This window comes from Opisthocomus hoazin, chromosome 6, assembly GCF_030867145.1.
Source record: "Opisthocomus hoazin isolate bOpiHoa1 chromosome 6, bOpiHoa1.hap1, whole genome shotgun sequence".
In the NCBI taxonomy this organism is placed as follows: Eukaryota; Metazoa; Chordata; class Aves; order Opisthocomiformes; family Opisthocomidae; genus Opisthocomus; species Opisthocomus hoazin.
In genome coordinates this window covers 54,686,453-54,712,789 of record NC_134419.1, presented here as the reverse complement: position 1 = coordinate 54,712,789, position 26,337 = coordinate 54,686,453, and the positions used below count along the sequence as shown (strand labels likewise).

At 51.0% G+C, this 26,337-nt stretch overlaps 1 protein-coding gene across 1 annotated transcript in view; it reads left to right on the top strand.

Annotated features, from left to right (window-relative positions):
* Positions 1 to 2,021: 2,021 nt before the first annotated feature.
* The window catches only part of ADAMTS14 (ADAM metallopeptidase with thrombospondin type 1 motif 14), a 34,651-nt gene continuing 10,335 nt past the window's right edge, over positions 2,022 to 26,337 (top strand). The window contains exons 1-7 of the mRNA XM_075423168.1: positions 2,022 to 2,097; positions 2,444 to 2,871; positions 10,040 to 10,196; positions 11,461 to 11,657; positions 19,397 to 19,480; positions 21,038 to 21,194; positions 26,084 to 26,189. Coding sequence (XP_075279283.1) covers positions 2,025 to 2,097; positions 2,444 to 2,871; positions 10,040 to 10,196; positions 11,461 to 11,657; positions 19,397 to 19,480; positions 21,038 to 21,194; positions 26,084 to 26,189 — 1,202 coding nt within the window. The 5' untranslated portion in view covers positions 2,022 to 2,024. The remainder of the gene's footprint in view (positions 2,098 to 2,443; positions 2,872 to 10,039; positions 10,197 to 11,460; positions 11,658 to 19,396; positions 19,481 to 21,037; positions 21,195 to 26,083; positions 26,190 to 26,337) is intronic.

The following is a 26,337-nucleotide window of genomic DNA, read 5'->3' as shown; positions in this document are numbered from 1 at the left end:
TACATTGCACTATGCAACAGAAGCACACAAAGATTTAATAAAATCTGTTCTTCCAACTTGAAATCTAGTTGAAGTAAGCTTATTCATCTCTTTTTCTGGAGGTATCCTGTGGCTTTACCCATTGTCTTTTTTTGGTTGGATTTTGATCTCTGAGACCTCAGCCTCCATTCCTCTTGCCAAACCCCAACCCAATCACCCAGCTGGAAAGCAAGGCTCTTCACCCTCATCCGTGGCTCCAGAGCAATGCTTTGGCAGCACCCATTCTGCATAACATGACTGGAGAGCGCTGAGGTACTGCTTCCCCCAGCGCTTCATCAGAAATGGCCGCAGCAGGACCATCTCCGAGGGGTTCCCCATCCCCACGTGTGGATCCTTCCTCCGGCACCCAGCCACTCCACCGTTCCCAGAGGTCCACAGTGGAAGTAAGCAGGAGTTGCCGAAGGTGGCTTTTCTCAAACAGTGGTCCTCTCCTGCTGCTCCCAGCATCACTGTACTGCTGGCCTGGGAACAAAGCTCCAACTGAGGTCCTACCAAGGATATCCAAAATAATAATCCCAGTGGCGGACCTGATGTGAAGTCTGAAGCCTGGCGCGCTGTTTTCCCTGCTCGCCTTTCCAGTTGCGCTCTGGTTCCTGTGGCAGCTGAGATGACAAGGTCTTCCAGGCAGGGATTACCTCTTAGGACAGGCTTAGCTGTCGCTGCATGTAACCCGAACTGCCCCTGAGGCCCCAGGTAAGTACAAGCCATGTACAACCAGCACAACTGGTATTACCGGTGCCGCAGCACAGCTCCCTCCCCGGAGCTGGCCTCAGAGTCCTGGCCAGAATGAGATTTAGAAGAAAAAAACCAGCTGGACCCAGCAAATGCAAACGGTACCACGAGGCATGTTCCTCTGTGTTGATGGAGATGAGGTGTGGGCAAGGGATGCTGAGAGGCCCTGCTCTTGAGCGCTCTGGTGGCTGCCTGTCCTCTGCCCTGGGCTTTAAGCATTCGCATGGCGGGTGGCTTCTGCAACGAAAACAAGCGATCAGAGAAGCCCCTTTCCTGTGGCCTTGGATTTGTTGAAATTCCGTTTGGTTTTTAGGGGACTACCTAATTTATTTGCCCCTCGTAAGGGTGGCAGTGGGGAGTCTGACGATGCACAGCAGATACCGAACGGCGCGGCTCCCAGCCCCAAGGCTTTGGCGATGCCCTTCGGAAAACCCAAGCGGTGCTCACCGTCGGAGAGCCGGCACCCAGGAACCAGGCGCAAGCGCCTTCGCCCATCGTCTCTTTTCCTAGAAAACGGGGAGGAGGAGGGACAAAAAAAAAATCATCCAGGACGTTTAAACCCGTAGGTGTTTACCTGCGCCCCATGAGGCAGCGGCGGGAGACGATGTGGCTCTACCTGCGGAGCTGCTCTGGTCAGGGTCCCTCTCCAGGGTGGGCCTGGGGGTGAAGCCCGGGGCAGGGGCCCGGGGCGGGGCGGGGCGGGGCAGGGCAGGGGGCTCCGGCTCCCGCCGCGCCTTTGTTCGGGCAGGGCTGGAGCCGCGGGGCGCGCGGGAGGGACGCAGGGAGGCAGGGCTGGGAGGCCGGAGCCGGCTGCCCGAAAAGGCTTTAAAAAACAAAAAAACCCCAAAAAACCAAAAGGTTAAAAGAACCATCCAAACGCACCCCGAGAAGTTTTTTCTTGAAGGAGAAAAAGTGAAGGAAAAAAAGCTAAAACATTTTTAAAAAATAAAAAAATTAAGAAAAATAATATATCCTCCCTCCCCGATTCCAAACTCCCACCCCTTCGCGCAGACCCTGCCCCCGGCCCGCCCCACGCCGCGCACGGGGGCCGCGGGCGCGCAGCGCGGCACCGCCTGCCCCCCCCCCTCCCCCGGAGGCGGCAGCGGCGGCGGCGGCGGGAGCGGCCCCGGCCCCGGCCCCGGCCCCGGCCCCGGCCCCGGCGCGGGGGGGGGGGAGGCGGTCGCCGGTCGCCGCCCGCCCCGCATCGCGTCCCGCCCGCCCCGCAGCCCGCCGCGCCGCGCCGCCGGCCCCAAATGGATTATCTGCGGCTGGTGGTCTCCTGCCTGGTCCCGCTGCACGGCTGCCTGGCCACGGGCAGCGCCCCAGGTACGGCACGGCGCGGCCCCGGGGCGGGGGGCTGCCGGCGGGGGGGCTGCCTTGACAGGTGGCTCGCACCCCGGGGGACGGGGGGGGGGGTGTCTGGTGGGAGACCGGGGGGAGACGGCGGCCGGGTGGGAAATAGCTGGCGTGCTTGGCGTGTGTCAGCCCGAGTTTATTCTGCCGCGTTTGACGCGCCCGGCTGCACCCACACCGCGGGGCTCCGTCCCGAGGGAAGAGCGGCTGCGGGGCTCGCCGAAGGCTCCCCGAGCGGGCTGGCCGCCGGCATCCCGACGCGGGAGCGGGATGCTCCGTGGCCATCGCCGAGCCCTTTCCTTCCGTCTCGTCTCCGCAGAGCTCCTCCTGTCCGGCAAGCTCAGCGAGTATGGTGTGATCGTCCCCTTCAGCGCCGATTGCCGGGGCCGCTTCCTGTCGCACGTGGTGTCCGGCGAGGCGGCGGTGGCGGCGGGGATCAGCGAAGCCGCCTGTCCATCGGCCCCGCGCCCGCCCCGCCGCCGCCTGCCCCGCAGCCCCCCGGATGGGTCCCCGCAGCGCCGCAGGGCTGGCGGCCGCCTGCTCTACTTCAACGTCACGGTTTTCGGGAAGGACCTGCACCTCCGGCTGAGGCCCAACCGGCGGCTGGTGCTGCCGGGCGCTGTGGCCGAGTGGCAGGAGGATTTTGAGGTGCTTTTCCAGGAACCCCTCCAACAGCGGTGCCTCTTCAGTGGCGACATCTCCGGCATGCCCGGTGCCACCGTGGCCATCAGCAACTGCGATGGACTGGTAAGCTTGAGGCCGGCAGGGCGGTTGGTGCGCGCTGAATGTGTCTTAGGGAGGTTTTCTCTTAAGACGTGGATTGCGGTGTCCTGAAACGTGATTTTTTGGTGATGAGTTAGTTGTCTGCACTGCACATCGCCTGTTAGCAGCTGGCTGCTGCGGGCTCACTTTCCCCACGTGGCTTGTGGCGTAAGCAGGGCAGGGCACTATGCGTGCGAGTGCTCCGACCCGCCAATATATGTGCAGCGGTGCAGCTGTAGTTATTTAAAGGGGCTGAAAAACTTGCCCTCCCCGTGGCCGGGCTGCCTCCTGCCCGGAGGCGGCCCGTGTCAGATGCTGTTATGCCCATGGGCTCTGCCCTGCCTCCTGGACGGGTACCTGCGCTGCCAGTGATGCTGCTGCATCCTCGCTCACCCGCGTTTCACCTTGCGACTGCTTCAGGAAACTTTTTCTCTGCATTTCCCCATCTTGGTTGAGGCTGACTGAGCTCGAGCTTCTCCTGAAATCACTGTTAGCATGCGGTCTTACTGCCGCTGAGCATTTTTTGGGGGGAAGACTTTTTTTTTTCTAGTAGCTGACATGCTAGGAGCCTTTTGGCTTTTTGAGTGCGGGGTGAGCACAGTTCAGCATCAGTAACTTGCTGCCACAGCGCTTTAATTAGTTTAAATGGCTCTGTTACCTCCTTAGCCCTGGCGTCTGGTCTGCCTGTGGGTTTCCTACCTTTGATACTCTTGAGGAATTGCTTCTTATTTTTTTTATACCATTGGCCCATTGCCCTTCAAATTTCCTGTGAGCCAATTTAATTCCTGGGCCAGTGTTTGCTGTTTTCTCCTGGTACCACTTAGGTTACTCTGGGGTTGGAGTAAATGTCTTATTTTGCCTTTTTTTTTTTTTTTTTTTTTTAGATTTTTTTTGGGTTTTTTATTCTGGGAGTTCCTTAGCCGATTTTGGCTGCTAGCACAAACAATTTGGCATTCCTTTCTTTTTATGTAGCGCCTGGTGTTACTATACGAGCAGAAATAATAGAGCAGCACAGCTAGAAATAGATATTTCGCCTACATAGTAGGGTGTGTTTTTTTTTTGCCAGCAATTTTAGCACATAATCCACAGCTCTTGAAGCATCTTTTTTGGAATTGGGTGAAACTGTGAATTTGCAGTAATTTCTCCGTGACATGGATCACTCTGGGGCTGGCGAATCTGGGCAGGCTTGAAAGCTTTAAAGATATTTCTGATGACTCCAGCAAGCAGCTAGTAGTGCCACGTCTGGAATGAAAACCTGTTTTTTAAGTGTGCAGGTTTTATCGCGGATATGATACACACTGGCATCGTGAGCGAAGGGAGGCTGGAAGCCGTCACCAGCTGAGTCCGTGTCCCACCGCAGCCAGGAAGCAGCGAGGATGATATTAGGGGGTTTCTCTTCCCCAGAGCCCACTCTGTTGTTAAAGTCCGTCTCATGTAGGCTTTAGTTAAACTTTTCCAGGCTCTTCTAGGCTTTAGCTCCAAGTGCTCCCATCTCAGCCCTTTGCACACCTTCTCGGGCGGGGGTTGTCGTTACTATTTTTACCCTTGTGCCAGCCGCCCCTTGGCCACAGGCAGTAGCAGCAGTGCCGGTTTAGGATGTAGCTTGTACGGCAGGATGCTTTTGCATGTGGACTTACGCAGCCGTGCCTGGCTTGCCATGCACGGACCCCCAAGCCCAGGCTTTTAAACTCACGTAAAGAAGAAGTGGCTCCTCCCCGAGGATCAGCAGCTCAGGGCCAGGGCGCTTGCTTCATCCCTCTTCACCTTCATTAACCCCCGATGCAGGCGGCTCTGCGGGGGCTTTGCTGCTGCTGTGCGGGGTGGGGTTAGCCGAGCTGCGTTGTGCTGATGCACGGGGCTTCGGTGGTTTACAAATGCCAGGGGCTTCTGCCGGGCGGCTTTGGTGCTTCCCTGTTTCCAAGGCTATCCTGGGACACGGTGTTAGCATTGTGGTTGCTGATGCGGTGTCTCGCAGATGTTTTATTTCTTCGTGTAGAGCTCCAGCAGCACTGGGGAAGAGGAGAAAAATGCTGTTTTTTTTTTTTCTTCTTGCGTTGTGTTTATTGATCCATGGCCAGCAAATAAATGCCCTGGCCTCGAGCAGCAATTTCCCATCATCCGGCGAAGCACATATGGTGGTTGCAGGCTGGGATAAGAGGTCAGGAGGACAGAGCCCGAGCAGGGGCTCTGCTCCTCCCCTGGTAAAGAGGGTTTTGTGATACGGCCAACGTAGCAGTTGGTTTTTCTCTTTCATGGCTTTTTCTATCCAGTGTATATTGCTGTATGGTCCCCTGGCTTAAGTTAGTCTGACAGCTTATATCCGCTCAGGATCCGTCCCCTATGGAGGAGCTGTGAGTCCAAGAGGACCTTAAAAAAGCGGTAAAAAGAGCTTGGTTTAGCAGATGGAGCAAGAAACAGAACCAAAATGTGGCGATAGGTGTGGGCGGGAGGATGGTGTGTATGACCACTCTGTGCCTCTCGCATGACCCGACGGAGAAGCAGCAGAGCATCTGGGAGGGCTGTACGCAGTCAGGACTGCTGCTAACGTCTGCTAGCTAGGGTCTAACCTAATGAGGGGAGCACCCAAACGTAGCTGTGTTGCTCTTTGATATGCACGTAGCCTGGAATTGCTGTGGACTTTTGCTGGAAGTTGTCCACGAGCTTGAAAAGGGGCTTGCAGCTTTTGCATCCCAGTATAGCGTGTGAGGGAGGCGCGGGACTGCACTTGGCTGCTTGTTTCTGGTCAGAGGAAGCATCCTGGGATGCTGCGGATGAAGTCTGTGTACACAAAGAGATTACGCTGTGTATAAACTGAGACTGAGATTATAAATAATGAGGGAAAAAAAACCCCAGTTCTTGAAAAAGAGAGTACACATTGAGTCTTTCCTAAATCCATATTTAGCCATGGAAGTGAGCTGATTTTTTTCACAGATGCCAAACCCATGGCACCTTCCATGGCTCTTATTTGCTGCAGGCATCCATGGATGGAAATCTGGCCTTCCTCGCACCAGGGTGGGAAGATGCTGTCGTCCATAACAGAATTTCAAAGCTGATCCAAGCCACCAAATTCCTAACTAGTAAAGTAGCATTAGTCAGAAATCTCTCCCGGCAGACACATCTTGCTGCAGCAAAGGCATCCCATCTTTCCACGCCGGCTTTAGCAGCATGTGGTTGACCTTGCTGTCTTTATGCTTTGCTGGTTGCCGAGATGGGTGAAGAATTATCCTCCGTAGGCACCGTATTTGCTTTTCGTGGCTGACTTTTCCCCGTCGCTCTCTGGGCTTATTTGCACCAAACGCCAATGTGCTGCAAACTGTAGAGCCAGCGTTTTCTGTCCATGTTGCCCTGACCTGCTTCGGATGGGTGCAGCAGATAAGCAGAGCATAAAGCCCTCAGGGGCAGTAATTAACAGGGAAAGAAGGGAGAATCAGTCCCCATAATGATGTCCCTGCACAAAAAGTAGAAGACTTTGTCTTCCAGGATTTTACCTGCAGCTCCTGAGCTGTAGGATTAATTTTGGGAAGAAAAAAGGTGCAGGTTTAAATGCCCAGAGGGTGAGATGTCCCTTTGGTTGCATAGATCCCATTGTCCTCAGCTGGTTTGTTTTTCACATGGATATGAGGGCTTTTCTCCCCTATGATAATCCTAATTTTTGGCATCGAGATGAGAACGAGGTCCTGTTTGGGCTGAAAACCTAATTAATTAGCACTGAGCATGTCTCCATGCCCTCGCCCCACCAGGAGCTACATTTGAATCCTGGCTTGGGTCACCTGGCAAGGCCCAGGTGGAGCAGTTCCCTGCCTGTGGACATCCCCCAAACCTCTTGCCTTGGCGCAAAGAGCAGGGAAAAGCAGTCAAGGAGTAAATAGCGTTGTGTTAGATGGATTGCAAAGCCTGTGCTGCGGACAGAGAGGTACCAAAACAGTGACCGAGCAGCTCTGGGCCATGCCCTGGCTGCTGCCAGGTGTGGTCCAGCTCCGCGCAGGGCAGATGCATCCTTCTGCAGATCCCCCGATGCCTTCGCTGGGCAGTCTCTGGATGAAAGGGGAGCGGTGGCTAGCGACAGTGCCTGCGTTCACACAGCCCGGCTTTCTGGGACTTTTTGTCCAAATTAAGTGTGAATCGTGTAGGAAAAATACATACTGTGCACGCAGCTGGATTTCCCCCTCCTCGGCGCTGTTTGCTTCGCTGGCTGAGTGGAGCGGCTTTATTAATTTTTCCACATTTCAGCTGCGTTGAAGTGTCAGAATTTCCTGAATTCCTGTGGGAGTTGGAGCTTTTTACTCAGGGGTGATGGAGCAGTCACTTACCCGGGGTGCTGGGAGGAGGGGGCGGTCCCACTTAGCGAGGCTGGTGTCAGACCAGTGGGGCCAGTTCATCTCTCCCATAGCCTGGGGAGATACGGGAGAGCTGGGAAAGAGACTTCACTCTCTGCAAGCTGGCAGAAGTGAGTTTGGTGTTTTCCTTAAAAGAAAAAAAGAAGTGTATTTTCCCCTCTTTCCAGTGGAGTGGTCTTCAAAGGGCCATTTTCTAGTTTGGGAATTACCTTCACCAAGAGCTGCAGACAGCATCTGATGTTAGAAATATTGATAATGATAGTCCCACCTTGCCAGACTTAATTTTATTTGGTACTATTAAACCAAATAAAATTGGGGGTGGGAAGCAGATGTCAAATTGATTGTTGAGGATGGGATCAATCTCTTGGCAAGAGCCCCGGGAAAGCTTACTTGGTCTTTCTGGATGGCGTCTGGCCTCTTTTGCTGCCTCCCTACAGTTATAATCTTCCCAAAATGCTGAAATATATAACGCGAGCTGTTCCTTTTTAAGACTGAGCAGGTTCATGCATGCCTCTTGCAATGGTTTTTGTGGGTTGCTTTTTTATTTTTGCAAATGCCAAGGTGCCTGCCGTGGTTTCTCTTTCATTTGTTAGGCTGCTCTGATCAGATGTGCACACAAGTCCTAGCGGTATTGACTTTGCCAGTGGGATGTGGCTGGAGTCAATAGCGTGTTGCATCGCGCTTTGAGAGAAAGCACAGGCGAGAAAGTCTGGGCTGCTTTATTTCTTGAGCCATGTATAATTAATCACGAGCTGTAGAGCAGCGCAAACCCAAGTGGGCTGTGGCTCGGGACCAGTCTCTTTCATATTTTAATCCAGCCTTGCCCTGGCACAGCGGTGCTGCTTTCCTCCAGCTGCCTGACTCAGCAAGTCCCAGCTTTCACCGCAAACCCATAAACCGGCTTTGGGGTGCCTCGTCCTGGGTGAAACATCCCATGGCACAGCTGAGAGGGGGTAGCGGTGTCCCTGCAGACCTTCTCCTGGGGTGGGGGTTGCTTCTGCTGCCATTGGGATAAACTAGGATGCTGGCAGGGGTACTGTGCTGGGCGCTTTTGGGTAGCAGGAGTGCCATTCCAGCCCAAATTGGAAGCACGTTAGTTGGTGGGAAATCATCAGCGTAAGTCACGCGTATAAAATCCAAGCGTGTTTGTGGTGCCTGTGTCAGATGTCCAGCGCTCTGCGCTTCGTAGCTACTCATTTTTGCATTAAGCAATGGATGCCCACCTCCTCTTATCATATAATAAAGAACAGTGGCTTGGACCTGCCCCATCATCATGGACTTGCCTAACTGTCAATGGACAGTTGTCACCTGTGGGTTGACTCCCTAACTTGGTCTCTGCCTCATCCCCACCACCTTGCCTGGTGCTCCAGACTCTTGGCTGAACCTGGCTGTGATCTTCGTCTCCTTGGCTGGGTGTGGTGGGACAAGCCCTGGCTGGAGAGGTCCTGCCCTGGTGACCTGAATGTCTCCTACGGGAAGGACCTGAGATACGTGTGTCAGGCAAGTTGATCCTAGCATGACTGCCCATACTTAGATTCCTCGGGAAGGGGGTAAAACAAAACCAGCCAAAAACCTGCTTTCCAGAGGAGTTAGGCAGCTAATAAAACCCAAGTGGAGCAGGAAATTTGATGAAGTCTAACAGAGCCAGGTTGGCTGATGCCACGATGAATGCAACTGTACGTGAATGCGAAAGGGATCCAATGACCCAGGCGGGCTTGGAAGAGCCCCAGCTTTGCCTGGCTGCTTACAGAGCCCAGCTCACATCTTTGTATAGCTCTCTGCAAAAAAAAAACACCAACCTTATCTTTTTTTGTTTTATTTGATGAAAACAGTTCCAATACCCCAGCCCTGATGAGGACTCCAGTAGGTACATGCTGTGAAAGGCTCTGCTGTAGGAACGGATCCATATGTTCTGCCTGTGCTTTCTGGGCAGCTATTCAACAGCAGGCAGTAGCGGGCAGCGTCGGAGGAAGGAGCGTGCGCGTGCGCGGTGGAGGGAGCTGTGAAAAATGCTGGGCTGGGGGATGGAAGCCAAATCCTGGCGATCCTTTTGCTTGCCTGAGGTCCGAGCTGGCTGGCGCTGCAGGGTACGAGCGCTCAGGGAGATTTGGTGGGAGCTTGGTGTTAATTAGGAGCAGGTTGGTAGCCAGGACAACACTTCAGCAATGTTTGCCCTCTCATTCATCTTCCGCTTCTTTGGGAGGTGGAGTTGTAACACTTCCCAGCTTCTCCTCTGAAGGGATTCCCCGGCGTTAATTTCCAAGCACTTCACAGGGCAGAAACGATAGTTTCTTTTTCCTTCCTTCTTGCTATGACTGCAGTTAGTAGTGTCGGTGAACGGCTGATTGCCTGCTCAGCACGGTGGGGATGGGGATGAGGAAGAAGATGGGGATGGGGAAGGTGCAGGGAGGCGAGGTGGCGTGGGAGCCCGTGCAGCCTGTGTCCCCTGATGTGCAGGGTTAGGCAGAAAAGCTCGTCGCTGGTGAGAAGGAGCAGAGTTTCCTAGCCATATGAAGACATAACTTGAATCGTGGCCAGTTGGTTGGGTGGTTAGTTTTTTTTTTCCCCTCCTTTTTCATTTTTTTTTCTGTCTACAGGAGAGATTAAGGGTCATCATACATGAACATGGTAATGGATCCATCCCAGCATCACGGAGTAGCAACAAGACACCTGGTTTATTTGGGAAACTTTTTCCCTTTGCATTCATGCGTGCTCTGCATCAATCTTTAATGAGTATATTGAGTGTGTATGTACATGTCTGCATATATAAAAACACATCTTTTTTTCCTTTTTCTTTGTTTCATTGTGGAGTCCAGGCTGGCCTGATTCGGACAGACAGCAACGAGTTCTTCATCGAGCCCCTGGAGAGGGGGCAGCAGGAGACGGAGGAGCACGGGAGGGCGCACGTGGTGTACCGCCGATCGGCCATCCGGCAGGATGGTGCCCAGCCCCACCAGGACCTCCACCCTGAAGGTGGGGACTGCTGGAATCTGGTCTTTCCCAGCAATTGATAGTAACTGTTTCCTGTGGGGGGGAGAATTTCTCCTTCCACTTGCTCTCTGGGTCGTAAGTCTAGCCCTATGGCTTTAGGCTGGCTTTAACTGCCAGTTGGGTTGTCAGTGAGAAGAAGGAAAGAGAATGCTGGGGTTTTGCTGGGAACTGTGAAATTCTTCCAAATTTGGTTAAAGTTGGATGAGTTATGTACAAGTTATTCTTCCTCTTCAAAGAGGAAGAATCTCCTAGATGGGTGTGATCAGGCCCATGGATGATCATGTTGGCCTTGGGATGGGAAGCAGAGTCAGGATTTGTGAGTGAAGGGGTCAGGAGGAGCTGGACTTGGTCCGACTTGGCCTCTGACTGTGACTTGGAGATGCAGGTGCTGCAGTCTTGTTTTAATCACTTACGTGTTGTAAAATGTGGTGTTGATTTGACTTTTTAACAGATGATAGAAGCCCTTCCTTTTCTCAGTGTTCATGATTCATGTCACTTTTCTAGTGCATTGCCCTTTTTTTTTCTTCTTCTTTGCCTTGAGGCAGAAAAAATGGCTTTTTTCTTAAAGCATTGCTTAACTGTGCTCTGCACTCTGCATGCATAAATCGCCTGCTGACTTCCCCTCTCACCTGCATAAAGCCAAGTGCTCCCAGAAGTGTTTACAAGCGTGGGGTCACCGTTTTGCAGAGCACTCTATAAACCTGTTTGTATTTATGCAGAGGCGTTAGCCTTCCCCGGTGTTTATTCACCTCTTGTGGCACTGTAATCAGCTCCCTGATTTTTAAAAAAAGTTTAAAAGTTTTCCAGGGTGTACTCCTTGCTTTGGTGGCATTGCTAATGGAATTGCAGTTGAGAGCTTCAAAGGCACTGCTGGGTGATGGTGATGGGATGAAGGATGCGATGAAGCGAGAAGGATGCTGTGAAGGATGGAGGATGCTCTGGCTGCAGCTGCCTGCTCTCAAGGAGCAGCCCCCAGCTTCGCATGCGTCCTCGGCTATCCACCACCTCCCCAGGTTTCCCACCAACACCCAATGGACAGTGTTGGACCATCATGATATAGATGGGTCTTTTGGTGCTGGTGCTCCCAATTCAGAGCCATTTCCCCACTGCAGAACAAGCTGGATCAGCGGCCTGGTTAAATATCCTATTTATTTTTCCTGTTTAATTTATGTTTTTTTGGAGTGTCACCATGGTGTCAGGTCACTTCAATGGCTGTTTCTTTGTCTGCCCCCCATGCCTTGCTCAGCACCCGACGTGCGGGTGGGTGATCTCCCCAACTCCCTGGAGCTGATGACGCAGCGGCTGGGGGATGCAGAGCGCAAGAGACGCCATGCCAGGAAGGACGACTACAACATCGAGGTCTTGCTGGCGGTGGATGACTCAGTCGTACGCTTCCACGGGAAGGAGCACGTCCAGAACTACGTCCTCACCCTCATGAACATAGTAAGGCTTGGCTTTGCGGGGCCTGTGGCTCCTATGTCTTCCTTGGTTTTCTGCTCTTCCGATGCTGCAGTTCTGTTTCCCTGGAAAAAAAATGGGTGTGGGAGGGGAACAGTGCTGCAGGAAGGGTTGTTCCTTCGCACAGCCGGCTCTGGCATTTAATAGCTGTGGCAACTGATGGAAAGCAGAGCCCTTTTATCTTCATGTCTGTCACGTTCCCCTGGCCAACGGGCAGGGTCTGGCATGTTGGTTGCCGTTACTGTCACCTGAGTCCAAGAGTGTCTTCTGTTTCTCCTGGCTAAGACCATCTCCTCCTCGTGGCCGAGATCTCAGCAAATGCTAGGAAAGAGAGTGGCTGTTGACTATTTAGTTTGAAATGATAATATTTATTATTTATTTTGTAAATATGATGTTTATTATTTATTTTGAATAATATTTGTTGATGAGGGGAAGATTTTTATAGATTTTCAGAAGTTTTTTGCATGTTCCCTGGAAAACCTCTGCACCTTGAGGATTAGTCAGATACGTCTGGATCAGAGTTTACAGCAGCTTTATAGCAGCCCCGCTTCGGCATCTCTCCTGCGGGGCGCGGGGCAGCCTGTGCTGATTCCCTGCACTGCTTTTTAAGAAAGAAAATTCCCCAAGTCCTGAGAGATGTAGAAGCATCAATATTTATTCAGCTACTCATCTTGCAGGAGGTTTGCTCCCGCCAACACCCGAACGTCTGCAAACAGGGTCCGCGTTCAAAGATCACTTTTGTGCACTGTCCCATTTTTGTTTTGTTTTCCGTGCTTTATCCTCGCCTCCATTTATTTTTGTTTAAGTACTCTTTTCCGTGGTGGTGGAAAATGTTTGAAAGGTGCAACCAGCTCAGAAATAACCAAGCTATAAAGATGCCTTTGCTTTTTGATTGATTCTTTATTTGTTTGGGCGTTATTTCTGCCCTGGCAGGCAGGCTGAAAGCCATATTACCAGTAACAAATGGGAAATTATTGACATGAGGGGTAAGGATTTGCGGGATTAGAGGCAAAGTGTAACGTGGCCAGACCCAAATAGAGAAGATACTGGTTTTAAAAAGCAAAGGCCTTCATTGCAACGTTTTATTCTCTGGTGCATTGTCCTGATGCTCATGGTAAGATGCTCTCAGCATCGCTTAAATTCAGTCTCTGAAAGTTTCTCCCCTTTGCGTATTAAATGCTTCTGCAAGGGGGAAGCCACAGGGTTCCCTGTTCTGACCCAGGGCTCTTCCCATGTTACGGGGGTCGGAGATGATGTCATTTTTCCTTTCCGATCGGGGCGGGGGGGGGATGGACGGTTTGAATGCCTCAGGATTGTCAGCTCTAATCAAAAGGCTGATTTTCAGGCGCATTTCATGGTTTAAACCCCGCGGGCAGGACTTTTCAGGGAGTGAATGTGTGGGATGCTGGGCTGGGAGAAGGGAGGACCGCGGTCTATTCAAATAAAGGCAGCGCTGGAGACTGCAATGAATTAAATAAAGAGGGGGGGGGAAGCAGTATCAATAAAAGAGGGGAAAAAAACAGGATAATACACGCAACAAATACTTCCCCCAAGTATTATTTCCTCCTATACATTCTTCTCCCACCCCTTTCCCCTTCTTTCTTTGTGGTTTTTAGTGAGTTTTCTTTCCAGCTTTGCCGTGACCTCCGTCCGCCTCCTCTTCCCTTGGCGCCACCTCATTTCCTTACCGGCTCGGATTGCCTTAAAATACCCGATTCAGCAGAAAAAAAATGCTTTCTGGCCTGGATGGCAGGGGGGAGAGGGAGAGAGGAGGGTGCTGGGGGTTGGCGGGGAGGAGTGTGCTGGGACCACACAGCTGAACACTAATCCCATTAGTTAGAGGCAAGGGGAAGGAGAGGCTTGGCCAGCCCTCTAACGAGGAAAGGACTTAATGAGCTGGGCTGGGGTATGCACGGGAGATGCTGCATGGGAGCCAGCTGGGAAAGCCTCCAGGAATTATCCTATCAAGATACGGCCCAAGGAAAGTGGGCAGTGAGCTCAGAAGTTGTAAATAAGCTTTCTTGGGCTTTTCTGGGGTCCCAGTTGGGTGCTGAGGGGGCGGTGGGACATGTACCCCTTTCCGGTGCTGCGTGGGCTCAGCTTAACACGGCGCTGCTGTAGGTAGGGTCCTGGGGCTCTCCCCAACACACAAACCCTTTTATTAGGAACTCAGTATCAGCTGAAGCTCGGTGATAAATGATTAGTCATGGAGAACTTTTTTTTTTTTAAAAAAAAACCCCCACTACCCTTATTTCATTGCCAGAAATGTGCATGCTAGGCTTTTCATTAAACAGCGCTGTGTCCATCCTGGGAAGCTGACGCGAGGATGACTGCTCCTTTTGTGCACCTAAGAGCTTCCCCGCAGGCTGCCGTCCCCGCTGGTTCCCAGCCTGCATTCCCAGCCTGCCGTTCCCTGCTTGGCTCAGAGGCTATGCGAGGATTTTGGGTCAGGTTGAAGTGAGTGGGAAACGCATCCTTTGCCATCGCTTGCTGTGCACGCCGGAGAAGCCGCATCTGAGCATATGTCATAACTCCGAGCTGAGCATCACTGTGTCCACCCAGGCAAAACCTGGCCCTCACCCTGACGCTGGGACAAATATATGGTGATGTGGCAGCTGGGGGAAGCAGTTCCCTTGTCTTGCTTGCTGCCCGTAGCAGGGATTCTGAAGCTATCGAAGCAAAACCAGCATCTCCCAGCCACAGTGACTGCTGTATGCCAGGGCTGAAGGGTGGGAGAAGGAGGGGATCCACCACCCCGTAGAGGGGAAGAGGAGAGGAAATGTTTTATGTTCTGCTTTGCTTTTCAGCCTCTTGTCACTCAGTTCAACTCCTTGGTTTTCTCCTCTGGACTTCCCACTGCTCAGTCCTGATGCTCTGAAGGCTGGGGCTGGACCTGCTCAGAGGAGACAAGCCGAGCTATGGGCTCAGTTAAGCCTGGCACTGGTGTTAACTGGTTTGATGGGGTTTTTGTAGGATATTGCCCATGAATTGGCCAAGGATGCAAAGGTACTTGGTATTTTCCCATTGTTTGGGGTAACTAGGGAAACCCATGAGTCAGAGCCTACTCCAGGCTGAGACTTGCCAGGCTCCCCTCTGGCACATCAGCCGAATTATTGTTCCCAGGGGACAAAGACTGCTACTAAGAACCTGTGGAGGAGAGGGTTAGGGGAAAAAAAAATCACACCTCCAGCTTCATTTTTAACCTGGGCTTATCTGAAAAGCCAAGCTGGAGCATGGATTGCTTGAGAGACCGATTTGCTGAGCTCAGTGCCATTCTGGGAGGGAGACCAGTCTAAAATAATGGGCAAAGTATAGTCCTTCTGGTGTATGGATTTGTTTTGGGGTAGTTCATGAGCCATCTCTGCTGACTGTTAAAAACAAAAAATACCTCTGATGTCCCTCTTAATGCATGCAGGCACTTTTTCCCACCGCCTGTATAGACTCACGTGTTTGTTGCTATGTTTCTGGGACAACATAGCCTGTTGCGTAGAGAGCTGTGATAAAATCTAGAGTCTTTCTCTGCAGAGCAAACCTTGCCCGTCCTCCATTCTTTTGTATTGAAAATGTGGGTAACATGGGTCAGCCCTTGAAGACAGTGGTGTGCATCCCTGCAGGGGATGCGAGTGCATGTAGCAAACCTGATAATGTGGTCAGGAGGACCTTTGCCTCTGTTCCTACCCCCTCAGCCCCAGCAAGCGGACTTGGGGTGAATTCACCGGCATGAAAATTGAGCTACGGTATAAAAGAAAGGAGCTTAAAGATGACTTGGCTGTTCTGAGTGAGTGATCTGGGGTTTTGAAATGTCAGCTATTCTGCTGGTTTGGCAAATTCTTCTCGTGTCTCTCTCTTTGTTTTGCTTCCCTGAAGAACGGCGAGGTCTAGACGTTGCCAGTGCGGTTTGCTGTCGAGATCTCGCGTCTGCGGCTGCAGACTTGGGGCTGGCCAGACTTGCAGGGATTTTGGTAGGCAGCCTTGCTCACTCCAAGTGCCGGCGAGTGTCTGGGGGGGCGAGGGGGGCATGCACTTTGCAAATTCGTTGAGCATTTTGGAGAGGATACACAGGGTTTTAATGTTCTTTTCATTCTTTGTAAAGCTTAGCATCATCCCCTGCGTGTTGCAGGGCTGGGGGCTTTGGAGTTGCCTGAGCGGGGTCCTGCGGGCTGGTTATTTTTGCTGGCTTGCCCTTAATACGCAGCTAGCCTTAAGGGCTGGGCTGGTTTAGGTGAAAAAAATCCTCTTAAATGAAAGAATAGGAAAGCATTTCTTGCCAGGTGACAGTATTAAACAGGCTGGGCAGCTAACTATGTGGGCGAGAGGGATAAGGAGATCTTTATCCCATCTGTCTTTAGAAAGGTGGGTCCCTTTACCGGAGGCCTTTGCTGAGCAGGTATTTTCTGGGGGGATTTTCTCTGAAGACATTGACTCATTTAAAGGCATCCGCAGAGGGCAGGGCGAGTTGTGCCAAGCCCACAAACTGCTCTCCAGGCCGATTTCCATCCCCTCTGCCAGCTTGAACCAGCTCCAGGGCAGGCTGATGGGCAGCAAGTGCCGAGCCCTTTTGATTTTTTTTTTGTTGTTGTTGTTGCTCGATCAATTATTTATATCTGGCTACCAAGGGAAGTTCATAGCCTTGGGCAGTCTGGTTCCACATCTGCTTTCTGAATTAACCATAATGGTCACTGCTGAGCTGGTGTCTGTTAGGTACAGATCCCTGCCTAAATGCTGCCCTCCCCTCAACAAAACAGGGGCTGGGGTTTAGGGTTAACCCGTTGGCTCAGAGGCTGGAGGGGTACCTAGTCCCTGCTAGCTGGACAAGAGTGTGATTTAGCACTGCTTTAAAAGGAAGATTTAGGCGATTAAATCCCATCTTATAGTAATACAGCTTCTTGCGTCTTATTCCCTTAACAAGCTGTGTAGCTGCTCATGGTCCCGCTGCTGTCTAGTCACTTCTTTAGCAAGGCTGAGGGAGGATGTGCAGTGCTGGGAGGGTGTTGATGAGCTTTCTTGTCAATGTCTGTGAAAAGTATTGCTGTTCCCAAATTTTTTTTTCTCCCAGAATAGCTAATGTTGTCTGGGGATGCACAGTTTGGGACAGGGAGCTCTTCTCAGGTCTGGGGACTGTTTGCAGGCACTGCTGGTGGGAAGTGACATTGCTGAGAGGAGGGCTGAGGGGTAGGTCAGCCAGCACGGAGCAAAGCTCTTGCCCCAACAGCTCCTCTGGTCATGCTCCTTCCCCCCCGTGGATGTGACCCTCCTCTCACTGGCTGGGGCTGCTGTGCAGCAGGCTTTCACAGAGCATCCTCTCCTGTTGCCCATGGGGTCTGCTGAGCATCCTGCCAAAATATCTGGCACAACAGCAAAGGGAGAGGTCTGTGTTTCTCCCTTGGATGCTCTGAGTCACGGCAAGGTCAGGCAGCGGCTTGGCTGGGAGCTTCTCTCTCTGGTGGAGAGGTCCGTAAGGCGGGACCACGGTTCATCCCAATGGACTGAGGGGTCCCAGGGAGTGGGGAGCAAGCAGGAGAGCGCCGGTGGATGATGCTGAGGTGCTGACTGAAGCAGAGGCTTAATGGTCCTTCAGCTCCGGGACAAGTGCTGGTGGTGAAGGAAAATGTGTAAAGAATTAGGAAAGTGAAGGACATGGCTGTGTTTTTCCCCCTTGTTCCCCTGAACAGTGCCCCAGGTCCAGCTCTCCGGCTCTTCAAGGCCATAGCGTATTGTTCATTTCTCCCTTTCTCCCCCCGTTTCTTGCCCTGTTATATTACCTCTCATATGACATGCATTAAGGCTGGAATATTTTTGTAAAGGGTCAAACTCCTGATGTGGGACTTCTCAGATCTGCTGATGTTTTCTTTGGGATGCCAAAGCCTCCTACAGTCCGAAACACGGGGCTGAGTGTGACCCCCTCCAGGGTGTTGCAGCTTCTTGATGGTATGGATGCTTCGTGCTGTGGTGGGACTGTAGGTATGAGTAATGTTCGCAGGCAGGAGCCCAGCTGCAGCGTTGCATGACCTTCCTCCCATCTGTGCACATCCTGAAGAAGAGAGTTATCATCACAAGAAATCCATCATATTCTCATTTTTCTTACAAAATGCCTTTAAATTTTACTGGTGCAGTGTTCCATGAAGGAGCATCCCAACCATGAGAAGCAGGGATGAGCTGGGGATGGGTTGCGCAGCGTTATCTTTCCCGACTGATGAGGCAGTGACCCCGCGGGGCTTACAGCCTGTGCATCCAAAGGGATGCATTAATGGGGATGGAGTGGCGATTTATTTATTGGTTTTGCTGTTTGTTTGGGTGTTTTTGGTCAATTTTGCTGCGTTTGACAAATGACAGGCTGAGGACCTGCATCATCTCTCTGCAAAGCTTGGAGCTGCTCCACGGCAATGTGAGTTGTCACGAGGAACCGTTCATGCTGGGTCTTTGGGTTTAAAAATGGCCTCAGTGGGTATTTCAAACAGAAGCACAGTCTATAAATCGGGAGGCTCATAAAGCACTCATGCAGTCTGGGAAATGGGAGGCTTGAATGCAGGGACCAGTAAGGGGCAGTTGTCACTCAACCCCTGAGTTCAAATGTAAGCTTAAAAAAAAGCCAAGTAGGGAGGGAAAAAAGAGAAAAGCTCCATAAATCTGGCTTTATAATATTCATCTAGTCTGGAAAGCGAAGACAGAACTGAGGCAAATTATTTCTCTCTTGGACAAAGTTTGAAAAGTATATTTAATTTAAACATTAATTCTAGTCAATATTAAAAATGGTTTTAGTTTGACTTTCTCAATTTCTGCACTGAACCCCTATTTGTGGCAGTGTTCATTTTGGAGACATTTGGGGAAAAAGAATGTCCTGTTCTCTAAAAATCACAATTTTTTTGTCTGAGCTGTATTTTCAGACGTGGTTTGCAGGTGGGTGAAGGCTGGTGCAGCATCTCCTGCGCTTCCGTGGGTTTATGGCTACCTGCTCAGTGCCTCTCTTGGTGGCTGGCTTTTGCCATACTCAGCTTGCAGGGACCTTTCTCATCTGGATGTCTTCTTCTCTTGGTAGCAATTAGGAATAGAATTTGTTTATTCATCCTAGAAACGCAGAAGGAAAAGGTTATAGCTCATTATTTCCTTTGCAGTCATCTTCAATAGCCAATGTTGATAGATATCTTATTGACTCACAAGCCCTCTCTGTTCTTTTCACTGTGTTGTCTTCTCCTGGGGTTACTGAAGTTGTAGGTCAACTTTGACTCACCAGCATAACTGAGTAATGCCCTTGCTTTGATACAATCATAAACCTCTCCCCAAAAAAACATTTTTTCTTTCCACCAAACGCAAGGATGTTGGAGTCCGAAGTGTTTCCTTCCATCTGAGGAATTCATACTCCAAAGGGGGAAATAGCTCATTGCGAGGTGCAGGGCAGTGGAGGCAGCACCCGTGGGAAACACAGCTCTCCTCTGCTCTCTTGGTGGGGTGGGTGATGTCACTGACCATCTAAGCCACCCATCCTGGGGAAATTTGGCTTATTCCAGCTTGGCTTTTTGACATTATGGTTTTTACACACAGGAAAATAAAAAAAAAAAGCTGGGGATGGGGGCATGGGAGGAAGAAGACGAGATCTTTGCACCTGGGCTTGTGTGGTCTTGGAAAGCGGGGTAGGATGCTGAACGTGGGAGCGTGGAAGACAGGAGGGACTTGGGAGCTGGGATGGTCCTAACTTCTTGTCTGTTTTATTTCACTTCCTTCTTCAGGTAGATGAAATTTATCACGATGAGTCCCTAGGCGTTCACATCAACATTGTGCTGGTCAGGATGATCATGGTGGGATACCGCCAGGTAAATACAGTGCTTGGACATGATGAGGAGGAGATGCTATTTGGGCTGACTCTGCTTTTTGGCTGCTTTCCTGGCTCGAACCCTGCCCCACGAGGGAAGGAGGGTCTCTGAAATGCGATATAGGCACAGAAGGCAGCTGCCGCTTCTCCCAAGGCCGGCAAGCAAGTAGCGACACCATGGCTTAGTGTCTCATCACCATAATATTTAGCACTTAGGTAAGCCCTGGCTTGGAAAAATGTGGCTGTTCAGGTCAGCTGTCAAAGCCCTGTGCTGAGCAGGGATGAATTTGAACCCTCATCTAGCTGGTTGCTGGAGCCCGGAGGTCTGGACACCCCCATAGCTGTCCAGCCCCAGGGCAAAGAGAGGTCCCTGGGGAGACGGCGGGTGACTGTGATCAGCTTTTATCTGCTTGCTCTGGGATGGGGGAAGAAGCACGAGAGGCTTTCTCAGAAGCTGTCGGGTGGCAGTAGGTGCTGGGACAAAGGTGGCTTCCCAAATTGGCAGAAGCTGGTTATTAGTGAGGAGAAGCCAAGACCTGGATCTCCAACATCCCAGCCTTGACTCAGCAGCTCTGGAAGACTTCACTGGCTGTCCTGCAGCTCTCAGGTGGCTTGGGCACGGGCAGAAAAAGCATGGGAAGGTTTCATGTGATTTCTTAGGTTGCATTTATTTTTTAAGGTTTGTTTGAATGTGGCAGACAAAAGATTTTCTTCAGAACAATGTATTTTGTTATACCTTTGGTGGCAAGAAACTGGCAGAAACCCAGTGCCTCCTAGAGACTCAGGGATGGGCAGGTGTTTGAATCCAGGTGAGAACTCACTGCTCTTTGGGTCTGATGCTTCCTGAGCAAGTCCTCCTGTAGCTGCTTGTCTCCCACTTTGCACTTTCTAGGATAAAACCTCCGTGGCTTTACTTAAGGGCCAGGGGAAGGGCAATATTTCTTGCCTTTCTTCCCACCACTGCGGCTCAACAGGTACCTGCCTGAGAGCATCACTTACTTTATGGAGCATCATTTGTTTTACAGGGCACAATTTTGCAGAAAGCTAATCTTGAACAAAAAAAAAGATGAGGGACAAGGTGACTGCTATAAAACATTCCTGGACACCTCCTCCTATTTTCTACTAGGATCTTGGTGTCTGTGGGTCAGGTTTTACAGGGGAGAGTTGCTCTGCTCATTGCTGAGCACCAGCATCTCACAAGGTCTTGCTGAGGAGCCTGTGCAGGAGCTGGGAATCCGAATCGTCTTTGCTTCCCAGCCACTCTCCTCTTTTATATACTGCTGCCCCAAGCACTGGTGTGACCGAAAAGGGTGATATACCTTCCTGTACCAGACCACATCCATTTGTGGGAATTATTTCTTTGCTGTTTTTAAATAATAGAAGGCACAAGATGCTTTGCAGATGCAAAGTGTGATGTTGTTGCTTCTAATGATGGGGAAGCACTGCTTAGGAGTCTTTCCAACCCCCAAACTCTTGCAGGCTCCTTCTCCCCCACTAACTTACCCATCTTTTTATGTATTTTTCCTTTTTTTTTTGTTTTTTTTGATTCTTTACACAGTCAGTCAGCCTGATAGAGCGAGGGAACCCATCTCGGAGCTTGGAGCAGGTCTGCCGCTGGGCTCACTCGCAGCAGCGCTCTGACCCAGAGCATGCTGAGTTCCATGACCACGCTGTATTCCTCACCAGGCAAGATTTTGGTCCCGCAGGTATGCAAGGTACTGTATTTATCTCGATCAGGTATGTGCAGTTTGCTGGGGGAAAGACAGCGAGGGGAGAGAATGTCTTGCAAACAGTCTGTTTCTTGACCAGCAAGTTCCAGAAAAAGGTTGTAAAAATTGGTATTTTTTAATGTGAAATAGAAGAAAGACAGAATTAATCCAGGGCATCAACTTGAATGGATAAAAAATCATCTTTATTCATTCTGCTCATACTTTGGTTTCATGCACCAATCCTCCTCTTGTCCCAAAGTGCCTTAAAAAGTTTAAAAATAATATAGAAAAGGTGGAATACCACAGGGAGCTTCACAAGGCCAGTCAATCCTTTCTGTCCTCTGGAGGACCTTTAAAACCCAATTTTACACGGGTTGGTTTCTTGGCCCTCTTGGGGCTTGGACATGGGAGCATTGAATAAACCCTGGGCCCAAGAGGAGGTCTTACTGCAGTCTGCAGGAGCGATGCCAAAAGTGCTGTCACCCTCTTGGTGCAAAGGCTGTGCTGATGTGGTCTGAGAAGTTACAGACCTAGTAAAAAAATTAAACAACTTTGCAGGAAACGCTTCTGGCGTGTCATGGCTTCATATGGAACACGGATGCTTTGGTGGCATCGTGAGAAGTGACTGCTCCCAGTTCTCCTGAGCCCTCTTCCTCCAAATTGCCAACTCCTCCTTCCCACACTGCTGTCAAGGTCTGAATTTCCCATCAGGAGGCTCCCTTTGATGCGATGAACATGCTGGTAGTGTCACACTGATTTGTAGCATGAGTCCTTCTGGTATGCATAGGAGGAAGAAGAGATGGAGAAGGAGTTCCATTCTTGGCTTGATTACCTCCCTGAAAAGGGTCTTGCGTTGTGCCAGCAGCCTCCTTGTCGAGCCATTGACCTGTCTTGGGCTCCTTGTCTGGAGCCACACAGCAGTGGGGGTGAAATACCAGTTTTTGTTTCATTTTTCTAGACCCTTCCTGGCAAAATGACTGTGTCCAAAGGCATTGGGGAGAGACCTTTTTTGGCATGTCAGCAGGAGGGGGAGACTGGCTGAACTTTCCCTTGGTGGGAAGGAGTTATGAGATTGGTGGAGTAGCCCTGTTCTAGGGATGCTCATTTCAGCTGCTTCCCCTTTTCCCTGTGGATCTAGCTCCCTGCTTTTCACACATCTCTGAGATGGACATTTGCTTTCTGCAGAAGTGCGCCTGGCTGCCGTGTCCTTGCCTGGCTGTGTTGCATGGCACAAGGTGCAGGTGCTTCTCACCCACCAGGAGCTGCCCTCTTTTTGGGCTGCTGGAATAATATCACTTTGCTTATTCTTGCCTCTTTTCCTCAACACGATGTCCTTTTAGCTCCATACCACCCCTTTTCAGCTCATGGCTATATGCAAGGAAGGGCTAGACCGTGACACCTCCAATACTTACTCATGGCATATGTTCACTGATGGTATCTAAGTGGCTTGCTGAGGTGATGGCAAATATCTGCTGGCTTCTTTAGCCACTGCTGCAGAGTGTGTATGCTGGTTGGCAAGCACCTGCGCTGCTCATATGTGGCCTGAAGCTGAGCTGAAGGCAGAGGTAGTCCTGCCCCGAAGACCTTACAGACTAAATCAACAAGCCAGGAGAAAGGAAGCCTTTGCGAAAAAAGTCTTCCAAGTCATAGGGACCTGGGAATGGAGCCTAAATGTCAAGCCCGTGTTTAACTTGATGCCTCATCACTCCTTATGGTTGTGTGCCCAAATAGCAATGGAGATGGGGCTGGAATCTGACTCATTAGCCTGTATGGTCCTCTTAACCCAGGCTGTATCCATGCTGGCAAGCCAACCGTGCTTCGTCACCACATCCCCACCAGACATGGCTCGTACCTCCCACTGTGTCATGGCACCTCCCCTTGGCCAGTAAACCGGACCAACGTCTGGTGTAGCACAGCACTGGTTAAGTTGGATGCAAGTCCTTGCAAAGCATTGTGGTCTTGCGGCATAGCTCTCTTCTGCTGCAGGTCCAAGCCGAGCCGTCAGCAGGTTTACAAAAACTTCTCAGTGCTGGCAACAGCCCTGTTCACGGCATCTCTTGATGGGGTGGGAGCAGTCGTGGCCAACGCGGAGTTATTTTGGAAAGCTGATGCAATTGTTGCTTTGGGAATTGAGGGAAGCTGGAAGGCATGAAGGGGAAGGGCCAGGAGGGACAGCTGAGCTGCGCTGCCCTTGCACGTGGGCTGCAAATAAACCTCTGCCCTTCAAAGAGAAATGCGTCTTGGTGGTGGAGAGATGAGTTGTAAATTATTGACTCCTGCTGCTGCAACCATGTCTAAACCAGAGGAGTGCCGTGCCCCTCTGCAGCGAGCAGAGGGCTTTCTGGCCCAGGCTGGAGGGTGCTTTTGCTTAGAGTTAGTTTGTTGTGCTGCAGTCTCCCACAGCTGGCCTTTGAGCAGGCTGGTGGTCCACGTAGAAGGTCAGAGCAGCTGAAAGCAAGTAGGAAATGTCCATAAAGAAGAATAAAGTGCATTTGGAGGAAGCGAGAGACTGGTTGGTGTCTTGCTGGTATGATGAGGACATTCTGCTTCTCCTGTGTGCGTCTGGTAAGCGTTTGCAGGCTAATCTAGTCTATCATTTAAGTACTTTCCAGGTAGTTACTTCTCATCATCCTTCTCAGTGGAGAACACTTTATACATCTTCCAGTTCTCACTGGGGTCTTAATTATGAGACCAGTGTCTGCCTTCCTGAGCATCCACCATCCACTTTTTCATATTCCTTTTGTCCCATCTCCCATCCAGACATCCAGAGCCTCTTTGGTTGGGAATGTGTCCCATTTCCATCCTAGACAAAATATGTTTGCTCTCATCTTGTCCAGAAAACTTTCCACGTCTTTGCTCTTTCCTGTGGAAAGTTTCAGGGGGGGGAGGGAATCTTTTAAAGTGATTTGACTAATTCCTATATGGTCAAACCTAATTATCTGATTCTCTCTCTCACACTCTTAGTCTGGCCTATTACCTTTTGCTTTACTTCTGACTGCAGTGCCCATTGAGCACATAATTTCTCCGCTCTCTTTCTTAAGGTGTTTTAGTTTGTTTGTTTGTTGGAGTAAGTCTCGTTGCCCACTTGAATGTGGAGAAGATGAAAAACAAACACTTCCCTCAGTAAATAAAACCCCGGGTGTATTTATTGAAGATGCTTTGAGAAGATCCTTGTCGTTGTGGAGTTTTCTCTGAGGTTACATGGTGCTTTGCAGGCAGAAGAGAACTTGCTCTGCATGTAATGAGAACTGAGTATTTATTTAATCTTGGCCTTTTTTGCTTGGCAACTTGGGTTCACCTGACTTCTCTGTCGTTTGGAGCACAGGCAAATATGCATCCATTGCTTCCCACAAAATACTGTGTGAGTGAGCCCTTCAAAGGTTCGTGTCCGGGCTTGTTTTGAAAAAATAAATTATTACGATGAGAGAAGTTTCCTTTACAAGTTCCAGTGCAGGTGGACACCCTGGAAGATCTCCACTCAGCTGATAAATAGCAATATCAATAGAAGTGCTCACCCCAAACTCCCTTGGTTTTGCCTTCTGCCTGGGGTGATGGTATCTTCTGGGTGTCCAGCGGTGCAGCAGAAGCCCGTCCCTTGTCCCATCAGGCATCATATCCGCTTTGTGCAGCCACAAAGTCAACTGCTGTTGACTTTGGGGCAGAACTGTGGGAAACTTTTTTATTTTTTGCTTTCATCTCTTGTCCTTTTGACCAGCTGGGTGGTGCTGGGACCCACCCGCTCATTCAGCTTAGGAATTAAGCTGAGTGCAGGCACGTCCTTTTCTCTCCACCCTCTCCCAGGGCAATTAGTCAGAGTTGCTGGCTTGGTGTGGAGCAAGTGGCCCATGAGGATGTTGGCGGGTGGGCTCTGTGGACCCTGCTTTTAGCCAGGGTTTGTGCAGGAGGGCAGACATAGGGGTATGAATCCACCCTCAGCTCATCAGCTCCCCTCTCCTGCTGCAGCTCAGCCTCCCTCTTGGCTCACTGAGCTTTCCTCTTGGAGCATCCCTATCCCCAGGGCAGAGTTGTCCAGCATGGTCCTGCCCTCCTTTTGCCTCTTGGACTTGTAAGTCCTTCCTTCACTAACTTCCCTTCCCTTGATGCCAAAAAGGGTCAGTCTTTAGAAAATATATATATATATATAAAACAATTGGAAAGTAAATTCTAGGAGGTGCAAAGGAATTAACTGGATTGGGCAGAAGTGAGAAAGAAAAGGGAAAAACCCCCAAAATCGAGATGATGCATTGCTGAATGGGTGGGGGAAAGGCTTCCCTGCCCACAGCTGCCCCACTGCACTGCACTTGATCGAGGGCTGGGGTCTGGGAGGTGCATGGTCCTCCCCAGCTCTGCCTGGCGGGGGTTCCCCTGTGCCTAGGGCGGGTGCGGGTGCATGTGCGGGTGCATGGCAGGGGTCCCCTGCGGCCTGCAGTGAGCGAGGCTGTGTTTTCGGCAGGGCTCTGGGGGACGCTGCATACCTTTCGTTCTCTTTCTTCATTCATGTTTTTTTTAATGAACAAGTGTGGGGGGGGATGTCATTTCTAGGCTGGGAGGCGGTGGTCACCAACACCGATAAAGCACCTGTGGGTCCCGTTGCTGCCTTCTCGCCAGCCCAGGTGCGTTGGCACGAGGGCAGAGAGATGCCGGTGAGCCTCAGTGTAACCTCAGCCTGCTTTTGGCACTGGCAGCTGGGATGGTCATACTGGTAAGCACGTCCTTGGGCTGCCATCCAAGTGACCTGGGCAACTCCTCCTTTTCAGCACATTCCTCTTCATTTCTCCTGTTGCAGTGAAGCCAGGTTGCGGGTGTTTTTTTTTTAATTTTTCATTTTTTCTCCCCTCTCTCAAAGGTTTTCTCTCTCCTCTCTTCCTTGGTCTTTCCATTGTCTCTTGCCCCAGGGTATGCGCCAGTGACGGGGATGTGCCACCCGCTCCGCAGCTGCACCCTCAACCATGAAGATGGCTTCTCCTCGGCATTCGTTGTCGCCCATGAGACTGGCCACGTGTAAGTCATGGGGGCAGAGCTGGCTGTCCCCTCTGGTGTTTTTTTCCCCTTCTTCCAGTGCTGTGGTGGAGTCACCATCACTGTGGTGGTGGGAGGATGAGCATAGTCATGCCCCCTTCTTTGCAAAAGGGACTTTCTGCTGGTGCAA